The 25,044-nt window shown below is 43.5% G+C and overlaps 1 protein-coding gene across 1 annotated transcript; it reads right to left on the bottom strand.

Annotated features, from left to right (window-relative positions):
* Window positions 1–2,127: 2,127 nt before the first annotated feature.
* Window positions 2,128–19,299, bottom strand: Pgrmc2 (progesterone receptor membrane component 2). Its single transcript, XM_005069678.4, has 3 exons — window positions 18,857–19,299; window positions 5,757–5,912; window positions 2,128–4,269 (listed from the first exon to the last, which is right to left on the bottom strand). Exons 1-3 carry the CDS (start codon window positions 19,263–19,265, stop codon window positions 4,172–4,174), a joined length of 663 nt encoding a protein of 220 aa, XP_005069735.1. The 5' UTR covers window positions 19,266–19,299; the 3' UTR covers window positions 2,128–4,171.
* Window positions 19,300–25,044: the final 5,745 nt, after the last annotated feature.

The following is a 25,044-nucleotide window of genomic DNA, read 5'->3' as shown; positions in this document are numbered from 1 at the left end:
AAAGGAGGCTAAGAAGGAAGATAAACTGGGCTGGGGGTGGGGTCACAGTTCTCCAACAGTCAGTGGCAGGTGTGTAGGGAGCGCATATTAACATGTGAAGTTCCGGGAAGTTAGGCAGGGATGTTTGGGGGAAACTCCAGTCTTGGATTAAGAGGATGCCCTGGAAGTCCAAACACAATGCAGGAGGTTGGCAAGAAAAGGGCTTTACATGGTTAACTGCTGAATTACAACTTGTGGTCAATCCATTCTTTTTTTTTTTTTTTTTTTTTTTTGGTTTTTCGAGACAGGGTTTCTCTGTGGCTTTGGAGGCTGTCCCGGAACTCGCTCTGTAGACCAGGCTGGCCTCGAACTCACATAGATCCGCCTGCCTCTGCCTTCCGAGTGCTGGGATTAAGGCGTGCGCCACCAACGCCCGGCTCAATCCATACTTTTATAACCAGCAAAAGCACATTTTGAATTGATCTTAGAAGCTTCATTCTTTTCCCTTTTAAGCAAATTCAGATGAACTAATGCACAGAACCGTCTGCACTGTCACTTTCACTTGGGAATGGCTAAAGAGCACATTTGAGGCACATTCATCAGGCTGCGAACTGCAAACTTAGAGACGCTGGCTGGGCCCTATTAGCAAATAACACAGCAGGTTCGCACAGTGCTCACAGCACCTCAGGTGGAGAGTTGTTTAGCCCAAGATTACTCAGTGTGAAGAGGCGGAGTTCCTCACACTGGCTGGCAATTATACTTTCTGCATAAAGACAACCAGTGGCTGGCCATTATGGACCTTTCCCCCACAGCCAAATAGATCATGGTCTGATTAGTATTATTTACCGGACAACAGCTGACCTCAGTGGGCCACACTCGCCTTAGAGGCATCAGAACTACTTTTATCTCAGTGCAACAGTACTCAACTCTAGTACTCTAGGCTCAAAGAAATGTATACATCTTCCAAGTAGAATGCCTCGTCTATTCCAAGCGCTCAGAGATGTCAGTCAGGCCCTACACTGTTAACACCTTATAGACACAGACACCTAACAAGCTGCCACACTTCAGACAGAAGGAAGTGGGTGTGAAGATGGGGAGGCTGGTTTGCTTTCCAGAGGACACAGGTTTTTGGTTTTTTTGAGACAGGGTTTCTCTGTGTAGCTTTGGAGCCTAACCTGGCACTTGCTCTGTATACCAGGCTGGCCTCGAACTCACAGAGACCCGCCTCGGAGTGCTGGGATTAAAGGCGTGCACTGAGGACACAGTTCTTGTGCTAAGTCACCATGCTGACTGGAGCCTTGGAGCCTGTGGGAAGGATTGAATGAAGGGGAGAATTAGGAAAACTGTACCAACCAGGGTTTGGGAAACTTCATCGCAATGGGTTTATCCCCTGGCAGGGGACTTCACAGCTTCTACTCCAAGGGGACTTTGTGGATGCTGCAAGAGACAAAAATCTAAGTAATGTTAAAATGTTCTTGCTTTCTAAAAGCATGGTTTAATTTTATTAAAAAAATGACTTTTAACTCAGCACTCTAAAGAAGCTGAATAAATCAAACTCAAGTGTAGGGAGCTGGACAGATGGTTCGGTGGCTAAGAGCATGTGTGTCTGCCAGAGTATGGGAGTTCAATTCCAGCACCCACAAGGTGTCTTACAAGCGAAGTAACCCAGTAAGTAACATGGGATCTGATGCCCTCTTGTGACCTCCAAGGGCACTGCATGCATGTGGTGCACAAAGATACATGCATACAAAACACACATAAAAGTATTTAAAAACAAATGTAGGGAATCAGACCAAAATTATAAATTCTGTTTTTATTGTATGGCAAATATGGACCACGAAATTCAGAAGATGAATGCAGTTTCTCAGATATGCCTGAGCCTAAGGATGATTGGAGGCATCATTACAAATGGATTTAGGTTCAGCAGGTAGGAAGAGTGTATACTTTAGAGCTGATGTAGCTAAATGATTGAGTGATGTGTAAAGTTTTGGGTTTGAATTCTAACACTGAAGGAAAAGAAAAAAGAACATGTTTTTAAACCCTTAACAATTAGCAGGCAATTTGCGTAAACATGCCAGTTACAGACCCCTCCAAGACTGCTGTACCACGCGCTACCTGATAATGAGACATTTGACTGGAGTTACCAAATTACCTATAGAATACAGTTTATTTCAAGTCCAAAACACAAAACCACTTCCTTTTAAAAAACAAAACACATTGTTTTTACTGCATGAATGTCTGGGGCTTCTCACAGATGCAGAGTATCAACCTTCAGGTCCAATGGTTCAGATACACCAGTTTACTATATCAGAGGATATATATACTTTAACAATTTGTTATTAGAAAATACTTTACATAAAAAGACCCTTTGTTCACAGTTTTAGCCATCACGTGAGCTCTTCAGTCAGAATGTGGTGATAACCACACTTTTCTGGGGAATATTCCAGAACCGAACAGGAGTGCAGCATTTTGCACTCTTCTGCTTACCATGCACACACGACATCTTGATGGTTTCTGCATATTACACCCAGCAGGCACAAGTCTTTTCATGTCACCCATTTTGGGCTTTCCTATGTGGGAGGAACTTGTCCCTGACCAAGAATCTATCAAGATGAAGTCAAAATCAGAACTAAGCAGGCTCTGCAGTAGAACTTTCCCAACTAACAATGAAGGGATTTAACAGCTATCAGTAACACTGCGTGTATGTCAGCTAATGCTTGGGAGGCTAGTGTTCCTAGCATAGCCAGAGGCACCAAAGCCGAAGTACAAATGTGTACACTGTAATACATCACTTCTTACCTGAAGGATCCCACATGCAGAGTGTTCCTCCAAGGTGGAATTGCCTCAGAAGTTACGCTGAACGTGGTACACGTACAGCTTGGCTAACCAGTGCTGATTTTCATTTCCAAGAGTTTTTCCTCATCCTGAATCAAATGCAGTCTTAGTGTCTATGACACACTGGCTCACCACTCTGCATTTAGAGTCCAACTCGAGCTTATTTGGTTTATTGTACATGCTTTATTAAAACGGTACTCGTATTTACAGCATCGCAGAAAGAGTCCCTCCCAAGGTGCTCTCACACACATCAGACTCACCCACACAGACATTCATACCACAGCCCCACGTACCCACACCAGTGACAAGTGAGGGTCAGACTCCTAAAATTAGGCAGCTGTTGGGGAAGAGTTGTTGATTTTTTTCAATTTTTCTTGGAAAAGAAAAAAGCATAGGGGATGCATTTGGCCATCACAATGCTAGCTATGTTTGTGTATTAACACGTGGCAGTTAACACTGAGTATCCATCCCTCTTACATTCTGCATACAAAGTGACGTCAACCTCAGTCTCAATGCTGCTTGTAGTGACTTCTGAATTCACAGAGGGGCTTTCCCTAAAAACAATTCAAGTTTATGGAAGTGAAATAAGGCACAATTAATATTGATTTGACCTAGCGGAAGGAAGGGAAGGAAATAAAACTGATTTCAAATGATCTTAGCTGGGGAACTGCTGACTTCAAGCCACTGGAAGTCCCTCTGATTTCCAAATCTTTTCTAGAAGGAAGTTTTTTTTTTTTTTTTTCCTCTTCCCTGACGAAGCCCAGAAAAAAAAAAAATTGGGAATTCACCTTTAATTTTTCAGTAGCCTGAACTTCTTAAATGAATGTGTAACCACCACTGCTCTTCCCTGGGTTCTTCCCTTAACACAAATAAAACAGCCTGTGAAACAGGATCCCTTGCTGTTTCCAGAGATCTGTACACTTGAGTAGCAAATACCTATCTGGTTGTCTTTGATACTTTTTTGTTTTGTTTTAAAAGAGAGATATTGAAGGGGTGGGGGACAGGAAGGCAGAGAGAGGAAGGAGGAAAAGGAAAGAGGGAAGAGAAGGAAGAGGAAGGAGAGAGGAGGAGGAAGGAAGGGGTAAAAATAACCTGGTGACTTTCTTCCAGTTAGGAAGGCCCTGTCTCCTTTCCGGGACGATGAAGCCCACCAGACATTACAACAACTGCAACAGATCCATCCGCAGCGCAAAGAATGAATGCCTCATATTCAGATCTCCACAGTGAAGCACATTATAGTGTACACTCTGGTGAAGTGTTTCTCACAGCAGGTGCACCACACCCAAAGACTGGACATTCTCTGAAAAGAGTGAGAGTTGCAGTTCCGAAGGCCCTTGGCTTTGGTTGTTCACAAAGTTCAGTCCTGTTTACTGTGATCCTTGGTGTCCTCCTCATCTGTGTACTCTGACGGTTCTTCCCCTGGCTTTAGGAGTCTGCCTACATAATCATATTTTTCTGAAAGATACACCAAAAGCAAAGTCAGTAATGGTTAAAAATTTGTTTCGGGATTCCACTATACTGCAAGAAGGCACTTCTCTCTTAAGTCATACAGAATAATGCTTCATTTATATGCATGTAAGGTCTCAACAGAAGGCAACAGGGACTGACAAGGTTTAGACTGCTCTTTGAAGAAGTGTTCAGTGTCAGTGGATCTTATCAGCAGACTTAAATTTTACACACACAGACTATCTCAGAGCCTTGGAATGTGGTGCTAGGGTCTGAAGATAAGGCTTTATGCAAGGGTTCTACCACTGAGCTCCATTAGTCCAATTCTTTTAGCTCCTTTTTTAGGGGGGGTTGTTGTTTTTTGTTTTAAATTTCTACATCATTTAAACAGTGGATTATAAAACTCTCTGACTAATATTTGGAATAGCAAACATGCTGAAGGAGCCCTTCTTGGCTTGAATGAAGATGGGGTGGTGGTAGCAGCAGAGCCTATGAGGTGCAGAACCAGAGGGCAGACAGATCTGAGGGACACTCTGGAGAGAAACATGTGACAAAGCAGTAGGGACGGGGACTTGTAACTCATTTCTCTAGGCTCTCTGCAAGGCCCCACCACATCATCGTTCTACATGTGACAAAGCAGTAGGGACGGGGACTTGTAACTCATTTCTCTAGGCTCTCTGCAAGGCCCCACCACATCATCGTTCTACATGTGACAAAGCAGTAGGGACGGGGACTTGTAACTCATTTCTCTAGGCTCTCTGCAAGGCCCCACCACGTCATCGTTCTTTCCCACTCTCTCTTTAGATGCGCACTTTGTTTGCTTTTATGCCTCAAATGCTTCATTTAGAACCTTGTATGCAGGTTAAACATACTTGTTTTCTGTCTGGAAGAAAAACCTTGGCTAAGTGAATTAAACCAAGACTAAGGAGATTAGCTGCGGTTTAGCAGTGGGCTCCGCACACAGGAGCACTAAGACAAGTGCGGAGAAGCTCAGGGAGCTGCTCCAAAGACCCAGAAGGAGCTCACACAGGAGATAAACGCTGACATGAGGGCGCAGTATTCCTTTTTTACCCAGCATTCAGTTAGGAACAATTAAATCATTCTGAAATACATTATCATTATAGTGCTGACATCACATATTCATTTTTGTTGTTGTTCCTGGTTGTGGTAGTTCTCAAGGCACTGGGACGGAACCCAGGGCATAAGGAGGTCATTACAGTCTACTACTGTACTACCCCGGAACCCTTCAGCTTGTTTTAAACACAAGCGTGTGTTTAACAAAACAAAACCGTTCCCTAACGAACAAGTCTTAGAAAACTATTGAAAGTATTACCATTTGAGATTGTTGTCCAAATATGGATGGACTTTCAACCTAATTGTTGCATGTAACAGTTCTATTAATTAAAATACATCCTAATAATTATGGAAATGAAAATAGAAAGAAGGTGTCTTTTAAGGCATGTACAAAGGCGTATGTTCAGTTTTCCAAATGATACCTTTAAACTGCATTTCCCATTCTCGAACACTCTCCATTTGCACGGCGTTCAAATCTGAGAGGTCATCATATTCATCTCTAAGGGCATCCTTATCCAGGCAGAATGTCGCCAGCCCCCTGGAGGCATCCCTGCCAGCAAAGATCCCATATGGGCCCGCTGAAAGAGAAAGAGGCAGCTCAGAGCCTAAAGCCATTTTAAAGCGTGTCTAAACATCTGGGTACTCTCCTGACCTGCATTTGGTACACAACCTTAATTTCAAAATATGGAGATACTGGATGAGATAATCAAAGATTTGTTGGAAATTTCCCTTGTACCAAAGTAAAAGCTGACAATAAGTTCACTTCAGATACCCCAAAACTTGTCTGCTGGGAGAGGAGGGGTCAGTGGGATGCACCCCATGAGAGGTCACCAGTGCTCCGGTAGTAGGTGGCCCTAGAGCCATGCACACAGAGAGCACTACACGGACACATTAAAGCACATTAAAACTGGGATCAAAAACTTGTAGTGGGATGGGGAAGGAACTGGAGGGGAGGCAATGGGGTGGATCTGATCAAACACATCACGTTCCTGAACGAGATAAACTTAAGCCTGGAGCTCACTGACTTGGCTCTACTGGCTGCTCAGACAGTTCCAGAACTCTTCTCCAGCTCCCCAGCAGGTGTGCACAAATGGACCCTGCTTCTACAGGAGATGCTGGAGATCTGAACTCAGTCCCTTATAGTACTTAGCTCTCAGAGCTATCTCTCCACCCTTACGACAGAAATCTTTTAAGTACTTAACTCTCAGAGCTATCTCTCCACCCTTACGACAGAAATCTTTTAAGTTTAACTGTTTGCATCTTATACTGCAGAAAGGGCCAAAGAGATCTTTCTGCTCAAAATGTTTCTAAAAATATTTAAATAATAATAAGAGCTCCAAAATACATCATTGTACCAATGACAATTTCTTTTAAGTTTATGAGCTCCACAGATGGCGAAAGTCATTCGGGAAAAAGTTTTAAAGCCATAGTTAGAGGCTTCACCATCATGAGTAGTCAGTTACTGGCTTAAGACTCTTTAAAAAATACTTAAATTTGTGTATGTGTGTAAAAGACGTGCCACAGCACAAGTGTTGCCCAAGGACAAAATGCCTCAGGGATCAAACTCGGGTCAGTGTTTTTATCCCCTAAGCCACCGCCCAGGCCCATGAAAACTATTAATAATGGGACTTATTTTTCTGAGACAGGAAAATAAATCTCACCTATAGAAGAAGACCCCAGTACTGTAAGTAGTAATTTGAGTTACTAACTATTCTTCACTGAAAACATGACGGGGGTAGGAAGTTCATTCTTGGAAAAGTCTGTAACACGGAGCTAGAACGGCTCTCCCAAGAGGGTTTTTGTTTGTTTGTTTGTTGTTTTACGAGACAGGGTTTCTCTGTATTGTTTTGGAGGCTTCACCCAAGAGTTTTAAAGTAGCCTTTTTTAGGTTTGGCCAGGAAGGTGACAGGAGTGTAGTGCTTCCAGCTTCTTTAATTATTAAGCATTCTCCATATTACCAATAGACTAGATGACTGCTACAAATTATAAAACTAAATGGCTAAATTTTGTCTGGCTGAATGGATGTACCAATGATTTGACTATTTCCCCAATAATATAAACATCATTTTTTCCCCCTTCAAACATGTCTTCTATATAAGAACATAGACACTATCATTGGTCAATATTTATTACTTTTGAATCTCTGCTATGATCTGAAATGACATTCTAGGAGTATTAAGCATTTAGAAAAAATAAATTTAATATAGTTTCGTTTCTACTTACAGAGTACAATTCAAAAGTTCACTAAATTGGAGTTAACTATTTTAGAGGAAATGCAAGCTTAAAGTAAGCAAGAAAGACTAGGCCTACAGCACCCCACCCCTGATTCCCTTTGGGCAGAATTCTACCTGCTTTGGAGACAAGCACATGTAAAACAGACAAAAAACACAGGATGAAGGTGGGCTTTTTGTTTCTAGGAAACAAAGATAACTTAAGCCTATTAGCGGAAAACAGTGGCAAATAAAACAAAAAAGAAATTATAAAAATGACACAAGAGCAACAATCTTGAAGAGGAAACGACAATTTCTATTTTAAAGAATTTCCCAGTAACTTCATACTCTGGTCCTTCAGGATTTCATGAAAAGAACAGATTTTGCTTTTTTTCCCTCACTAGGAAGATTAAGTCAGAACACAGCATCCAGTGGCTCCCCTAAAGTTACCGAGAGAACCGGAGCCCTGGCTGCACTTTCTTCACCACTGCAAACACAGTGTCTCCAAAAGCTCAGAGCACTCACTCACTATGCTGAGGACATTTAGGGTAGAGTGGTGCTCCACCCAAGTGCTCCGCCATTCACTGCCGCCGCCTCAGCTCTTCCCACTTTGCACTATTTTCACTAGGTGCCCAGCTGGTCTTCCACTGGCTCTCTAGAGCTGTAACAGGCATTGAGCTTGCACTACTCTTGGTCGGAGTGTAAACCATGAGGCCTGTTTGAGTGATGCATAAGTGAGGACACGATGATCAACGCTAATAAAAACAGCAAGCACGACACTGCAGACTCAGGTTCACCCCTCATCCCCACAAGAACAAAGAAGCAAGTCACAGAAAACCCTCAGTCCTGGAGTATGTAACTATACACACCAGTGGGCTCGCATGTAAATCTCTGTCAGCTTCCCTAAGGGTCAATTCTGAATGAATCTGCTAAAATGTTGTTGTTAAATAAATTCTAGTTAAAACTGGTTAAAGCGTCCCCTTCACAAACACAGACTCAGGGGAAGCGTCGCCTGCCAAAGAGGCCTTTGCCCACCTGCTCTTTGCCCCACGCTGTAAGGCCACTGAAGAATCCAAGGAGACTAAGAACTAGGGTTGGTACTGGGCAGCCTGTCAAGGAGGCTTTGAGGTCTGGCAAAAAGATGTCTTCCTACATTTGTAACACAACCAGCAATCCCTTCCCCTCCTAGATACCCTCCACAACAAACAATGTTATCAGCAATAGTATTCTGCTAACTACGAGTGGCTGTTCACAAAACAAAAACAACAAAAATGGGAGCTACCCAAGAAAAGCAAATCTGATTCAGTGTTAAGCCTCTATGGTATAATTTACCAAAAAAGCAAATGCTTTTTTCTGAGTGTCAAGATTCATTTAGACATTATTACCATGATCCCTAACCAAGTAACTGGCTAACCTAACAGCCTTTGGCTTTATGATAGTGAATACTTGGAATTTCGATTGATTCCTGGACTAGCACCAGGTAGAACACTCAGTGCAGCTTCTAAGCAGCCATGGGATGAAGAATTTAATAAATTACACCAAATACCAAAAAGAGCAGTGTGAAATGGGCATTATGTAACTTGAGTGTGTTCAACCATAGGCTAATGTAGGTGTCATGAACATATGAACATGTTCAAGGTAGGCTTGGCTAAGCTACGATGCTCCATAAGTGAATTAGATACATTTTTAACTATTTCTTTCCTTCCTTCCTTCCTTCCTTCCTTCCTTCCTTCCTTCCTTCCTTCCTTCCTTCCTCCCTTTTAAGACAAGGCCTCATTATACAGCCCTATGTGGCCTCAAACTCACAGAAATCAGTCTGCTCCTATCTCCAGAATGCTGAGATTAAAATCATGTACCACCATATCTGGCTGAGATTAAGATTTTTTTTAAGTTCAAAAATCAATAAGCATGGCTGGGTGTGGTCAGCATTTTGGAGGTGAAGTGGAAAGATTGTGAGTTTGAAGTCTGTCTAGGCTACACAGTGAGCCAAAACAAGAAACACGAAAAAAAATCTGAGATGAAAGTCAATTAACTTATTAGTTACTAAACTCTAAAACTGCTTATTTTTTGGTATAATTGTGTAGAATGCTATTTTTGAAATGGTAGCAAACCATATACATATAATGGGGCATGTACATGTTATACATACATATGTTCATTATGAAACAATGACACAAAAATAACAGAAAATGTGGTAAGTAAATAAAATCAGTAACATAATTTGACTGTAGGATAATAAAAGAGAACTACCCCATGGTAAGTTATTTCCATGGTTTAAATTGTTATCTATAAATTGACTCTAATGTACACTCTAACCTGGGAAGCTCCAGGACTTTTAGAGCCAGTGCAGTAAAGATGAAGAATGTTTCTGTTGAGAAGACAAGACACTTGGCTGCAGGAGGGGCCACCCTCCAGCTAACACACTGATGCTTCAGACACAACACGGAGGAATTATTTTCTCTGCTTAGAGACCAAATTAGACTGAAAACTCTACTTTGTTTCTGAATGTCCAACTAGAAGGCTTGAGCATATATGTGCATCACATATAGGAAAAAGGGAGAACCGGAGAGCTGTCATGTTAAAATCAGAAAGAGTCTGCATGGCTTACCTGGTGAATACAGATTAAAACACATGCCCCAAAGTAGAAGGAGGACAAAAGGAAAGAAAAGGAAGGTGTAGTATGAGATACAACCTAGACATAAAAGATAAATCTGAATACACAAAACCACAAGTTTGTGGTTTAAGACAGTATACAGGGACAGATGATGCAGCTACAGCATTGGTAGAGTGCTTGCCTAGTATGAGACAGAGCGGTCAACCCCTACTACCCCTCACAAAGGCAAAGGAAAAGTGCTATGCAGGGCTGGTGAGGGGCTCAGCACATAACTGCTTGCCAAGCACACTGATGACCTGAATTCTGATACCCAGATCCCATGACAGAAGGAGAGCGGATTCCTGAAAACTGTCCTAGAAACCTCTATACATACACTGAACACCAGCATACACATAATAGTAGTAAAATACCAAAACAATAAGGGTTAGAGAGATGGTTCAGCAGTTAAGAGCACTAGCTACTGATCCAGACAGTGTAGATTCGATTCCCAGCACCTACATGGTGACTCACAACAGTCTGTAACTCTAGTTCCAGGAGATCTGATGCCCTCTTCTGGCCTCCACAAGTTACCCAGAATACATGTAGTACACAGGCATATATTCAGCCCAATACCTTTACACATAAAATAAACTTAAAAATTAAGAATAGACAAATAAAACCAAGCCAGCAACAGAACCCCAGCTATACATTCAGTGGAAAGGAACTAAAAACATATTTGCAGCCAAGGCTGAAATGATGAGTATCACAACTGAAAAAAACGTGGCAAAGAATATACGGACAAATGTATATAGAGAAAAGCAAACAAAATGACTCCGATTTTCTTTAAAGATGCAAAATTTGGGGCTAGGGAGATAGGTCAGTCTTTAAAACACTTGCCCTGCAAGCAAGAAGACCTGGGCTGGCAAGATGGCTCAACAGGAAGTCACTTGTTGCCAAGCCTCATGGCCTGAATTCAATAACCGGGTACTACATGGAAGAAAGAAATGACTCCAGCAAGTTGTTCTCTGATCACTACATGTGCACTACGCTGTGCCTGCTTGTGTGCACCTGCACACACATTCTCTAAATAAATTTAAAAACAAACAAGCAGAAAACCAGGTTCAATCCCTGGAATCAACATTGAAAACTATAAAGGTGGGTGTGGTGGCATGTTCTCAACCACAGCATGAGCAGTGAAGACAGGCTAATCCCTTGGGTTCCACTAGCCAGCCAGTCTCATTTACTTACTGAAGAGTTCTAGACTAGAGATTGGTCCTGTCTGATAAAAAAAGGTAGACAGTAACTGAGAAATGACATTCAAGGTTGGCCTCTTGCCTCCTTATGAATGCACACCTGTAGCTGTACATACACACACAAACTCTTTCTCCCTGCCCCCCCCACATTCAGAATAGGAGAAAAATGCAAATTAAAATAGTTACTGGAATGCTGTTTCAACCCTAGACCCACACAAAGCAAGCAGTTTAAAGCACCACATTTTTGGCAAGGATGAGAAACAGACATCTTTATGAAGAACAGACAGGTCAAGCTCTCTGGGGCAATTCCAAATGAAGTTCCCACACCAGGCATGGCCACACCAACAGACTTAGTAATTCTGCTTCTAGGGCTCAGCTTCATCAACCCATAGAACACTGGCACAAGGCTGTGTCTCACAGCAGCATTACTAAGATGTGGGTAAAAACTCACATGCTCACCAACCAACAGGGGCTAAAGAGATAGAGTCCACATGATATGAATGATACGAAAGGCTCTCATCTCAGGATCGTGACACTGCTTGAGGGATGTACAGTATGCTATAATTAAGTGTGGGGAAATAAGAGCCCTGTTCAGATGCTGGAGCCTGCACAGCACAGCTCTGCAACACTTGCCCTGATCCATTTCCACTGCAGAGTGGCACGAGGGGGTCTTGGGAAGAGCCTTACTTTTCACTGTAAATCCTTTGGAGTTTTCAATCTCGGGCATGCCTTTTCTTTATAATTTTATTAAGGAAAACCAAAAATCAAACCTTACATACAAGGCCTTATTTTGGGGTCTACTTCAAAGCACCCTACTGCAGCACATCCACAGTGGACGGTTCATGGAACACTCCAGGGTGTGGACAAGAAACAAAGAATGCAGTGGCTGATGGAATGACAAGCTATATGAAGCAAGTACCACGGGTGAGCACACACTCGTGCCCCAAGAAGAAAGCAAGAAGAGCAAAGGAAGACAGTCATGAAGAATAGATGGGAATTAATATACACCTACTTATCTTCCAGGGGGAAGAGAAGAGAGAACGGAGGAGGCAATAATCTACAGTCAGGTTTTAATGGTCTAAAATGGACAGATGACACATACTGGTAAAATCCAGTAGTTCCAATCTAGGATAGGAAAAGCTTAGCCAGTGAAGTACTTGTTGCTCAGCTGTAAGGACCCACGTTTGGATCTCTAGCCTTGTACAGAAAGCCAGGTGTGTGCCTATAACTCCAGCCTGGCAAGGGATTGTGATACAAACAGATCCCCAGAACTTGCTGGCAGACTAGCTAAACTGGTGAGCTCCAAATTCAGTGAGACCTTGTCTCAAAAAACCAAGACGACACCGATCCTACCTTTGCCTTCCACATGAAGTGTACACACATACACACAACAGAACAGGAGAGCAGACAGAGAAAATGGCCTCAACTACAACAAATGGGGGAAAACAGATGATTAAAAGCAAACTTCTCATCAACAAGCAGAAGGCAGTGGCACACACTACTCGTGAAAGTTTAACAAAGAATCCAGCATACAATTTCATATCCTGACCTCAAATCATTACTCCTGAACAAGGGCAGATAAGCACAGGTCTTTTCCCTATCAGTGAAAAGAACTAGAGGCCTTTTAGTAAATTGAAGACAGAATTCCAAGAAAGATTGAGGGCCAAGAAATAGTAAATTTTCTTCTCCACCCCCAACCACCTCCCCACCCCCAGCAGGGTTTCTCTGTATAATAGTCTGGCTGTCCTAGAACTCACTTTGTAGATCAGGTTGGCCTCAAACTCACAGAGATCCATCTGCCTCTGCCTCTCTGGGTGCTGGGATTAAAGGTGTGCACCACCACACCTGGCTAAGAATTAATAAAATTTCAAAAAGGCAACCACATTATAAAGACCTGAGTTCTATTCACAGTTCCCACACTGGGCAGCTCTGGGGTATCTGATTCCTTTTGCTGGACTCTGCAAATACCTACTTAACTGTGGTGTACACACACACACACACACACACACACACACACACACACACAAACTTCCAGTGCTACAGGCATAGGTAAGAAGTACAGTACCTGTCCTAAATGCCTAAGTGCTTGAAGCCCAGGTTCATCTAGGCATTAAATGGGAGAAAAACCTGTCAAGTGGCAGTATGGTGTCTTCAAGAAGTAGGTTTACCTAATTTACATGATATTTGGCTAGAAATCTTCCATTGTTCCAAAGGACAGGTCAACATCTAAACCATATCTTAACAATCACCAGAAGAATGAAAACAGATTTATCCAAATGAGCAGAAAAGAGAGAGAGAGGGATAAGTTCTAAGAAGAACTAGTGAGTGATGACCTAAAGTAGTTTCTTCTGAACTGAGCTGCATTCGGAGGACTGCCAGTCACAAAGGTGCGGCCAAAGACTATCAAACGAGACGGTGGAAACAAAAACACAACAGCACTCACAAAAATGTAACCGCATTGAGCTATGAGAACATAAAATGCTCATGAGTTCAAAATCTACTTATATGTTTTGGTTTTTCAAGACAGGGTTTCTCTATGCAACCTTGGTTGTTCTAGAACTCGTTCTGAGACCAGACTAGCTTTGAACTCACAGACTTCTGCCTCTGCCTCTGAAGTGCTGGAATTATGGGCATACTCCACCACCTCCTGGCCAAGTTATATATTTTTTTATAAGAACAAAACAGTACAAGTTGGTTTCAAGGGCTGGATTAATAAACCTCTAGCTAAATACAAGCAACCAAAGGTTGAAACCAAACCTGGACTAACAATGGAGATGACAGGGATAGATCTAATTAGATGGCTTCCGTGTGCTTAACCCACTGTGCAATAAGGCTAATTACCCATTGCAGAAGTCACACCCCCACTTTATGATCATCTAACAGAAATAAGTCCCTGATCATAATCTTAATTTCACCTTTTTTTTAACAGTATAATTACATACTGAGATATGTTTGTATACTGCCTGTCCACAAGCAATGTTAGTTCCATAGACATGGATTGGTCTGTGCCAATTCCACTTCTGAAACTGCCTTATTTAAAGTCTTACCGCAGTGAAATCTACAGTGATTCTTTTTAATACTTAAAAATGGAATTGGGTAGGGCAGAGCTCAGGAGGGCAGAGGCATGTGGATATCTGAATTTGAGGGAGCCTGATCTACAAAGGGAGTTCCAGGACAGTGAGAGCTGTTACACAGAGAAATCATGTCTCAACAAACAAGCAAAAACACCTTTAGTCAGGTGGTGTTGGCACATGCCTTTAGTCCCAGCACTCAGGAGGCAAAGGCAGGTGGTTCTCTGTGAGTTCAAGGTCAGCCTGGTTTACAGAGTGAGTTTTGGGATAGCCAGAGCTGTTACACAGGGAAACCCTATCTTGAAAAGCCAAAAAGAGATGAAGTCTTTTATTAAAGACCTTGAGAAAGGATATAAGCACTGAGAATTATATATTGATGTATGTATGCCACAGGCACACGGGGAGGGATGGCCTATGTCATATTGCCCAAAGGGCCTTGAAAAGCACATGTGACTAGTTTTGTTCTTTACTTTTAATCTCGGTCAGCGTTTTCTGGTCTCAATTTTGTTATTTTAATTTGCTGTAGTACTTAACATAATACAGTTCCCCAAAACACTAAAAACAATGCAATGATGCACAATTTGGAAGAGATAACCATATATAGAAATGATAAGCACAATATAAAACTGTTATGAACTTTGCTTTCTTTAAGACAGGAACTCACAGTATAGTCATCCAGGAACTCACAGTATAGTCATCCAGGAGCTCAACTATGTAGTCTGGTTGTCCTCTAACTAAAGGCCATCCTCCTGCCTCTGCCTCAAGAGTGTTGGCCTTACAAGTGTGCACTACCACGAGTAGCTACTTCAGAAATTTTAGCCGGTTCCTTTATCTTACTGGTAGCTAACAAGATGCATGTAGTAACTAGCCCAAACAAACCTAGTTGGCTTCAAAGCAAGAAATTGTGATGACAGCTGGATTGTGACAACTCTGAGAGATCCATGCAGTAGGCCAGGCTGGGCTTGGCCTTATGTTGCAACTCTTGCTTAAACCACAGTTTTGTAAATTGAATTAAATTGTTAAATAAAGTTAACATACTGAAGACAAGATTAAAAGGGGGAAGGATTTAGGTTCATGGGCTCCTTTCCCTAACTTCCTATTAGGCAGCTCCAAGGGCTACTTATGTGACCTTTTCCTTTTCAGTAGAATTTGAAAGGTAAGCTAGCTATAGTTTTGGCATATATTGACAAATGAGTAAGGGAAAAAATATCAAAAAGTCCAAGTATATGTTTTTTTGCCATCCCAAATTATATTCTGGCTATGACATAATTATTTAAAGTATAATGTTAATGTATTTAAACCTATTCTGGGATTGATGGATAGTGTGACAAGGAGAAGGCAGCTGTGAAGCCAGTGGACTCGGGTTTGATTTTTAGTGTGGCTAAATCTCCAAGTTCCAGCTTTCACAAATAGAAAAGGAGAATACAGGTATCTTGCAGAGACATTAAAAAACAAAACAAAACAAACAAAAAAGCCATAAAAACAAACAAACAAACAAACAAAACACACACACAACAAAACATGCTCAGGAAATGGAGCATGAACTCTGTTCTCTGGCTTCCAGAATCAATGCGGGTCACTAGGAACTCCTGGGGAAGCATACAGCACTCCATGAAGTACCAGGTTTAGTGTGGTAGCCATGTGACTGAGGAATGTGCCTACTTGTTACCAAATAACTCACTTTAAAGTATATTTTAATTAGCCATTTGTGGCTTGGGCTACCAGAGTGGCCAGCAAGAACAACATAAAAGCCATAAAAATGAAGTATGTTTGAAGCTCAAAACCTGTATGGGAAGGAACCAGAAAAGGGTATAAAGAAAAAGCAGTAATAGGATTCTCTTCAAGTTTCTTCCAGAAGCTGTTTACCAGTGCACAAAACTTTTGTGGTCAAACATATCTAGAGTTTTCAGGTTTATCTATGCCATCCAAGCCAACTTACTTAAACCTCAGACTCGTCAGTAAGGCAGATACCTTGCAACTTCATCAAAGATCTGCAAAAATGACAAATGGCCGATCCAATACCGTAGATGCTCAGGGAATTCAGTTTCCTACTTGATCACACTTTCTGTCCAAGCTAGCCAAGTACCTGATTATTACTAAATATAATACTGACAACAAAGTCAACACATTCTGGCAAATAGTTGGCAGAGAACTGCATTTAATGCATTGCTGTTTAATTGTATTTTCAAGTGGGACTCTAAAGATGCACAGCTAAAGAGAATGGTCTAGCATTATAGAGGGAAAAAACCTCACAGAACAATATTCAATCCTAAACATCACTGCAAAATGGGAATTGCTAGCAGTTTGGGCACAGAAAATAAGTTTTCCAGCTCTAGGCTGAGTTTTTCAAATCACCGAGATTCTAAGTAAGGAGAACTCTGTACTGAACTAAGAAGAGTAAAATGAAAATGGCATCAAGACTCCTTCAAACTGTCTATCCAAGGGGGAAAGTCAACAGATTGTAAGCTCCGAAGATGATCTGGCTACATTTAAGTTCTTTTCAATAATAAAACCTTTCAGATATTCCTCTTAGTTTGTTTATTGATACCTGTAATAAAATAATTATGCATCAGAACAATGAAGTGGTTCTCTATTCTTTTTGTCTGTCTTGAGACAGGGTCTCACTATTCCATCCTAACTGGCCTGGAACTCAGAGACCCACCTGCCTCTGCCTCCAGGGTGCAGGGTTAAATGCCTGTACTACCACACCTAGAGTGTTTCTTCATTCTCAAGAATGCCTCCAGAGCTCCAGACAGAGACCCAATCCACACACCACTTACTCTTAGTTTTTAACTTCTGCCACACATTTGCCACTGGAGGCTGCCCAGACTGATTCTTTCCTAATGTGTGAGGACTAATAATGGCTCTTTCTACAAATACTCGAGACAAACTTTAACCACTGAACACACTTTTTAATGCTACTGGGGGAAAGGCTGTAACTAGGTATAAAATCTGTGTAAATTCTTGTCTTTAAAAGTTTATGGTCTGTGTAAATAATATACTTTGGTCCCAGTCTCTTGTTCAACATGCTTTTAAATAAAATGGATTAACCGTTGAAGTTGATGTAAGCAAGGGGACATGTGGTATTTGTTTGTACATCCAGAAGGATATATATTATATGGAACATAAGCTAAAAAACAGACAGATCCAAGACCAGACACTCCAGTTTTTTTTTTTTACCTCTAATCCAAACAAACCCGAACACTTCTAAAATAGCATCCAGTTAAGCACTGAAATAAGAAGCATATTCAGTGTCAATAATTCACATGCACTAACAAAATTAAAAGGAAGCCCTGTTTAGAAGCTGGATGTAGTCCTTCCTGGATTCGGTCACTTTTGGTCTCACTTTATTCTTACTGTACTAACTGCTCCTCCCCCCCTTAAAGCTTAATATTAATCACTGAATAAGCAGGACACACAGTTGCTTAATTTTATGGACTTCCAACATATTCCCCGAGTTTGAAGTTTATTTGTGTAATCTGAAACCGATTACCACTACACTGTAAAAGGGCTTCCACAGCAACTACCTTCCACATAGTGTCCCGAAAGCAAAGTTGTAAAACCTCTAACTTGAAGAACCAGTGCATGGCAGGGGGGGCAGTCAGTCAGGAGTCTTTGGTTTTTCTAGGCCACCCCCTCAGTTCTGCTATGGGAAAATACAATAATTCATTATCAACGGGCATTTGAACACTTACCATACTACTGGCAGAGAGAGAGAAAGAGAGGAGGGAGGGAGGGAGAGACAGAGAGAGGAGACAGATACCCCTGCCAGGCAGATGAGCTCCACCCCTGACACTCAGGGCCAATATCGTTGCCAGTCTTATTTATTAATATCTACATTATGGTTCGCCCTCATCTCACATACAGTGTTAATCTTGGAAAGTATCTTGGAGCCACAGCGGGCTTTTTAGAAAAAGAAAGAAAATGGGTCCGAGGTGGTTCTTACACTGAGCTTCAGAACTGGAGCGGGTTGGGGCTTGAAACTACGTGTCCCTAACCTTGGCTCTATGCAGACTAGTCCAGAGAGGTAAAGAGTAGGCGTCAGACAATTCAGAGTAAAAAGCCGTAACTTACACAGGGCAGAAAACTTTGGTTTGTCACTTTAGCTATCTCCTGATCCCTTTTGCCCTCACAAAGCCCAGAAATCGGAAAGCTCAGGAGAAAGGTTGAAGGCCAATGTGACTAGAGTCAACTCTAAGAATTTTGAGAATTTCAGCCCCAGGAAAAACTGCGAGGAGACACGGGGTGGGAAGGGAAGGAACGCCGAGAGGCTTGCGGGGTGCCACCGGAGCCCCAGACGCCCGCAGTCGGGGGCGTGCGCGGGGCGGCCGTCCAGGTGCGTGGCCGCGGCGGGGATAGGGTGCCCCGGGCCCCCCGACGCCCCTCATTGCTCACCGGGGCCGTAGAACTTGCTGCCTTTGGTCACGTCGAAGACTTTCCCATTGACCGCGAGCAGGATGCGCGGCGTGCGCGCCCCGTCGTACTGGCGCAGCTGCTCCAGGCTGAAGTCCCGTTTCTTCATGCGTGGTAGCGAGGCGGCCGGGCTCTCCTCGCCCGCCCCGGGCCCGGAGCCCAGACCCCGCCGCCCCCAGCGCACCCACAGCCGGTAGGCCCCCAGCAGCACCAGCGCCACCAGCGCCACGTTCAGCAGCATCTCCCCGCCCGTCGCCAGCAGCGCCGCCGCCCAACTGCTCCCCGCCGCCGTCGCTCCCGCGCCGCCAGGGCTGCCGTCGCCGCCGTCGCCGCCGCGCTCACCGCTGCTCCCCAGGGTGCCTAGCTTTACGTCCCCATCACCCGCCGCCATCACTGCCCGCCAGCGCCTTCCTCCTCCCGCCCCCTGCCCTCCCCAAGCCCGCGGCCGGCCCCGCCCACCAGGCGGCGCGCAGCCAATCACGTGAGGGGACGGGGCGTGGCAGTGCCGGCTGCTTATTGGCTGTTGGCGGGGTAACGTTGTCGGGCTTCGCTCTCTCCGCTCCTGCCCTGGCTGGCGGCGCGCGCGGGCGAAGCCCCGCCCACCTCGCCCCACACTGTCCGGCTCTCACTCTCTCAGCGCTTCAGCCCGGGCCGTGTAAGAGAGGGGCGGGGCTGAGGAGAAAGAGGGGAGGGGGGGGGGAGAAAAAAATAAGGCGGAGCCGGCCGCGCGCGTGCGCACTCGCGCGCCTGGGCGGGACGCCGCTAGGGCGCGTGCGCAGGCCCCGGAGCGCCACGCGCTGGTCTCTCTGTCTCTGTCTCCGGCGACCCCTCCCTGCGGCGTGCGTGCGCCTCGCCGCAGCTTTTCGCGGCCGCGTCTGTGACGACGCACGGCGGAGGCCGTCACGGAGCCGGAGGCCGTCACGGAGCCGGAGCTGCGGGAGCAGCTCGTGTGAAGCCGGGCTGCGGACGTTAGGCCCAGCTGCGCCCGCTGCCCCAACTCCAGGCCGGGGCCCACGCTGCTCTTGGGCAGTGCTCCTAAGCGGAGCCCGACGCCAGCTCGCCCGCGCCCTGCCTCCTCCTCCGCGGTGGGAGTGCGCGAGCAAGGCCGCCCGAGTCGCTCGCCCTCCCTGCTGTGGGGCCTGCGGGAGCCCTGGCTTTCCAGCGAGAATTCCGTCCGCTCCCAGCCACGCCCGCCTCACGCTCTCAACTAGTTTGACAGGCTTCTGCCGCCCTGCCTGTGAGGAAGGAAGGTGGATCCTTGTAACTTTGAACCCACGAGGGGGTGGGAGACAGGTATAGACGAGCTGTGGCAGCTTAGGGATGAGCTAGCCGACACATAGGAGCTGACTCTGGCTTTCACGTGAGCGGTGGTCTAGAAAAGGAAGAATGGGCTTTTCTGGCTGCCGTCAGTTTTTAGGCACTTAGGGTAAAGGGATAGGATAGTACTACCCGTTAACCATACTGGTGATCAGAACTTACCTTGAGTGGATTTAGCCCTTGAAGAAAGGGCTGGGAAACCAATTATGCTCCTGTACCTGTGCTGTACACAGACTCTAGTGATGGCGTTAGTGTGGGGGTTGAGAACAGTTTTCTGTAATGCATTATATTTTTAGGTGCTGTGGGCCTTAAGGTCTCTGCCCTAACTTCTCAACTCATAGTGAACGAGTGTGGCAGTGTTCCAATTGAAACCGTACTTAGAGACACAACTCTTGTCATGAAATGTCATCCCTTTGTTTTTGAGATAGGGTCTCATGTATCCCAGACTGGCTATGAACTTGATATGCAGATGAGGATGACCGTGAACTCCTGATTCTTCTACCTCCTGCCTGTCAGCAAGTAACTAAGCTACATTCCCTTGCCAGTCCTTCTGATGTGTAAATCACTTAACATAGAAGTCAATTTCAGCCCAAAGTAGGTACAAAAACAGCCTGCAAGCCCATGGTTTGCCAGTCCCTAAGAACTTTTTTTTTTATTTTGTTTTGAGTCAGAGCTGTTATCTTTAATTGAAAATAAATAAGTGACCATATAATCTTTACACTGGGAGAACAGGAATAAAATCAGGAAGTCACAGTTGCTGTGGGACTTGGTAACAGAAAATGGAGATGTCAGTGATAGAAAAAGATTGGGAGGAAACTGGTTTTGGTAAAGAAATGGCTGGCGTAGTCTCAAGTATCTGTATAGTTGAAACAACAGTAAGAAGAAAGGACCCTAGACCCATCATAGAAGGCCACTCATCCTACTATTCAGAATTGGGTCACTAGCTATCGCTAAGTAATTGCCTTTGCTTACATGGCTTTGGGGAGTTCTTATGAAAGGCTGTACTGGGCATGGGGCATAGTTGGTCACCCCAGCCATTATGACATGGAAAACCCCTTTCTATGGCATACTTGCTCCCTAGGAAGGGTACTGACTGAGGACCACTGGCATAGATGGCCAGGCTTAACTTTGGAGCTGATTGTGGCATAGTTTTGCTTCACTTAATTGGTTTAGAAGAGAGGAATTGGAAGCATTGTATTTCTGTTATCCTTACTTGGGATGGGGAATGTTGGATAGTGAAGCAAAAAGTTCATGCCCTTCCTAAAATAAGTGTCTTGAATTCATATTATAAAACCCACCTCTGTTGGTGTCCTCTGAGTAGGGTACCCTTAAGGTCAGTCTCCTGAACTGGTCCAAAAGAATGCTTCCCTTTTTTGCCCTGTCATAGTAATCTCTTCCAATTTGATATTCCTGCTGTGAATACTGCAGTAATTTTCTAATTTGTGATTTCTCAACTTCATTCCCACATGAAGGGACTCATCGTATATGTTAATTTCCTTTGATCAGACATCAATCTTCGGGACTAGGAGCAGGGAACTCAGAAAATCAGAAAATCTGTTTGTATTCAGAGATCTCCATATATCCCTAAGTGGCCTCTTTGTCTTTTCCGAGATAAATAATCTGTGAGATGTCCTTTCTTAAAATGGTCTGTTTAAGCTGGGCGTTGGTGGCGCACGCCTTTAATCCCAGCACTCGGGAGGCAGAGACAGGCGGATCTCTGTGAGTTCAAGGCCAGCCTGGTCTACAAAGTGAGTTCCAGGACAGCATCCAAAGCTACAGAGAAACCCTGTCTCGAAAAACCAAAAAAAAAAAAAAAAAAGGTCTGTTTATTCCTATACTAGTTTATCCTGTGATCTCCACTTGCTGTGCTTTTTACCTACTCCAAGACTGCTCACACTACTTTCTTATTGAATGCCCTGCTTGAATTTATACCTGTCCAATATTACTCTCCCTGCCTGAGGCTGTGACTGATTTCTTTCTGCCTCTGGATCTCTTCCCTATATCATCCATTTGGGCTTTTTTTTTTTCCTTCTTAACGGTTGTATTTTTGTTTTGAGGCAAAATCTCACTGTGAGGTCAAGAGTGCACTCAGATTCAGTATGTATGTACCTGAGGTTGGCCTCCAACTCTTTATTTTCCTGTCCCATCCTCCCTAGTGCTGGGCCTACAGATTTGTATCAGATTATTACATTATTTAAATTCCTTGAATTTCAAGATTCCTCCTTGAACATTGTTGGTCTTTTTCTGTTCCTTTTTTTTTTTTTTTTTTTTTTTTTGGTTTTATGAGACAGCGTTTCTCTGTATTGTTTTGGAGGCTGTCGGTCCAGCCCGGCCTCGAACTCACAGAGATCCGCCTGCCTCTGCCTCCCGAGTGCTGGGATTAAAGGCGTGTGCCACCGATGTCCGACCTTTTTCTGATTCTTTTTTCCCTCATTTTTTTCTTCCCCTGCCCTTACCTTGTTTAGGTCATCTACATTCTCTGCCCATACTCTTTAGCTTTGGTTACTTAGCACTGTGTGTACTTCCTGATTTACTTGTTATCTCTTGGAGATGCACTTCTGCAACCCTAACTTTTCCCCAGGAGATACTAATATTAACCACATATTATGCTCACCTCTATCCTCAGAAATTATTTGTGTCACTTGCAAAGAAAAGTTTAGAATACCTGTGTACCTTGCTCATGCTCTTCTTTTGTCAGGGTGACAAAATATTTTTGTTATCTATTGTCCTATATCTACCACTTAGTAATGTCAAACAGTCAGATAGCTTTTGTTTTCTTTCATGGTTTTGTGGGTTGAAAGCTCATGGGACATTGTTTACTTTTACTTTGAGGTTTCTGGTGAGGCTCTAATCAGAAGTAATTGGGAAGCTCATCTAGATTTGTGGCTGGGTTTTTCTCTCCCATTGTCTTCCACAGCCCTTTTCACATGGCTTGTCCAGAAGACTAGTGTGCTGCCTCAGGACTTGGAAACCAAAAGGACAAAACCGTCTAGGTCTTTCTAAATCTAAAGTTGGAACAATACATTTCTATTGGTGGAAGTAATTGTAGGTCAGGCTGGATTTTAAAATGAGAAGATAAGTATCAGTGAGGAGGGGGTTGACCGTTTCCAGTGATGTTTCAAATGATGACTGGTTTCATCATTCAGAGCCCTAGAATCAGGATGAAGCTGCTAGCTAGCACATGGCATCATATGAATGAGAAACACATTGCTATGTTTCAACTCACAGATACTTGAGGTTGTGCTGTTAACTTTTCTGGGTAGGACATTTATATAACAATCTAAATAACAAAGCATTGACATATGACATGATATATATATATTGGTGGTTGGGTGTTGGCAGCATCCAGTTCTCACAGATTTCCACCATGGCACCTAATAAATATTGCTTTTAAAAATAAACCTTATTTCATAAATAAGAGTCTGTTTCTTTTAATTCTGTCCTATCTTAGGGGAAACATTTCTTCATTGTTGACAATTGTTGGTAATATGGAGAAGGAAAGTTAATCCTCTATTCCAGACTTGCCAGTGAATATTCAGATGAGTGGGCTTGATACGTAACTCACCATCATCCTCTCCTGTTTCCTTCCTCTTTGGAGTCAGAAGCCTACGTTTCCTTTTGACTACTTCATATCACATTTGCTAGAGGACTGCTCCTGCCGAGGGACACCCCTGTAAACTGAGTAGGATCCCTGGGGGAAGGAAAGCTTCTGATCTGGGAGCTAAGGTCACTTCCAGAGCCCAACAGAACCTGATGTTTGAACTTTAATTCACAGTGGTCAGAGAGTTCAATGTTGGACATTGTAAGTTTGAACTTTAACACAAGTTGGCACTGATTACTTTGAACTGTTACTTAGAATAAAGCGATTTCTCCCTGAAAACTTCATATTGAGAGAGGTGTAAAGTGAAACTGGAGACAAATTTTGGATTTTCTTCTAAAAAGATTATCATGAACAAACTTGGGCAAAATTTGATAACAGCAGTAGAACAGGTTATGAACTAGAGTCTTGGGTACAAGCTGATTTAATTGAGGTACTATTCTGACCCATTCAGGGTCTCATGGGGGAAAAAGTTATGCTTTTTATCATTGGTACTAGAAGCTTCTACAAAAAGGTAAAGATACTAGAAGCAGAATCAGGGCTATCCCAATTGACTATTGACATCTCCAGGTGAGATACCATATCCCAAGTTTATCTCAGTGGATAAGGGGGTAAGGAAAGGGTCATGTCTGTTGATACAATTCCTAAAGTGAGGTTTTAAAGGACAGGTTTCATAACTCAGGCTAGCCTTGAATCTACCATCTTCCTGCTTGAATTCTTTACATAATTTTAAATTGATAGTACGACATTTCTTCACCCTACGTCTTTGGAAAAAATTGTTTTTGGTATAACAAACGTGAATATTTTATAATTAATATTAAAACAAAACAAGGGTTATGGACCCAGGTATGGTCCACCACTACTGTAATTGTAGCACTTAGGAGATACAGAGGCAGGAAGATTATGAGCTCACTTTGAGTTTAAGACCAGCCTGGGCTACATGGGGCCCTATTTTTAAAAATACAACCCCCAAACAAGAAATGTTATTGTGTTAGACACTTCTACAATACAGCAGTAAGATCAGACAACTTGTAGAATGAAGTTTATTTGGGGCTTACAGTTCCCCCGAGGGACAGGAAATCATCATCATGGCGTGGCTGACATGGTGCTAGATTAACAGCTGGTCATTGACGCCCTGATCCACAGGAAGCACAGAGTACATTAGGAATGGAAGACTTCCCTGGTGACACACCTCCAACAAGGCCATCCATCCTAATGCTTTCCAAACAGTTCCGCCAACTGGAGACCAAGTGTT

Source organism: Mesocricetus auratus, unplaced genomic scaffold, assembly GCF_017639785.1.
Source record: "Mesocricetus auratus isolate SY011 unplaced genomic scaffold, BCM_Maur_2.0 Super-Scaffold_100011, whole genome shotgun sequence".
Lineage (NCBI taxonomy): Eukaryota > Metazoa > Chordata > Mammalia > Rodentia > Cricetidae > Mesocricetus > Mesocricetus auratus.
Note: the sequence above shows the minus strand (reverse complement) of the source record. Positions and strands in the feature narration are given on the sequence as shown.

What these genes read in the sequence shown, in the direction of transcription:
- Pgrmc2 (XM_005069678.4), bottom strand. Translation starts at nt 19,265, where the DNA reads ATGGCGGCGGGTGATGGGGACGTAAAGCTAGGCACCCTGGGGAGCAGC. An exon ending in CAGCAAGTTCTACGGCCCCG is followed by an intron (nt 5,913 to 18,856) that starts GTGAGCAATGAG and finishes TTTCTCTTTCAG; the next exon opens with CGGGCCCATATGGGATCTTT. An exon ending in ATGGGAAATGCAGTTTAAAG is followed by an intron (nt 4,270 to 5,756) that starts GTATCATTTGGA and finishes TGTATCTTTCAG; the next exon opens with AAAAATATGATTATGTAGGC.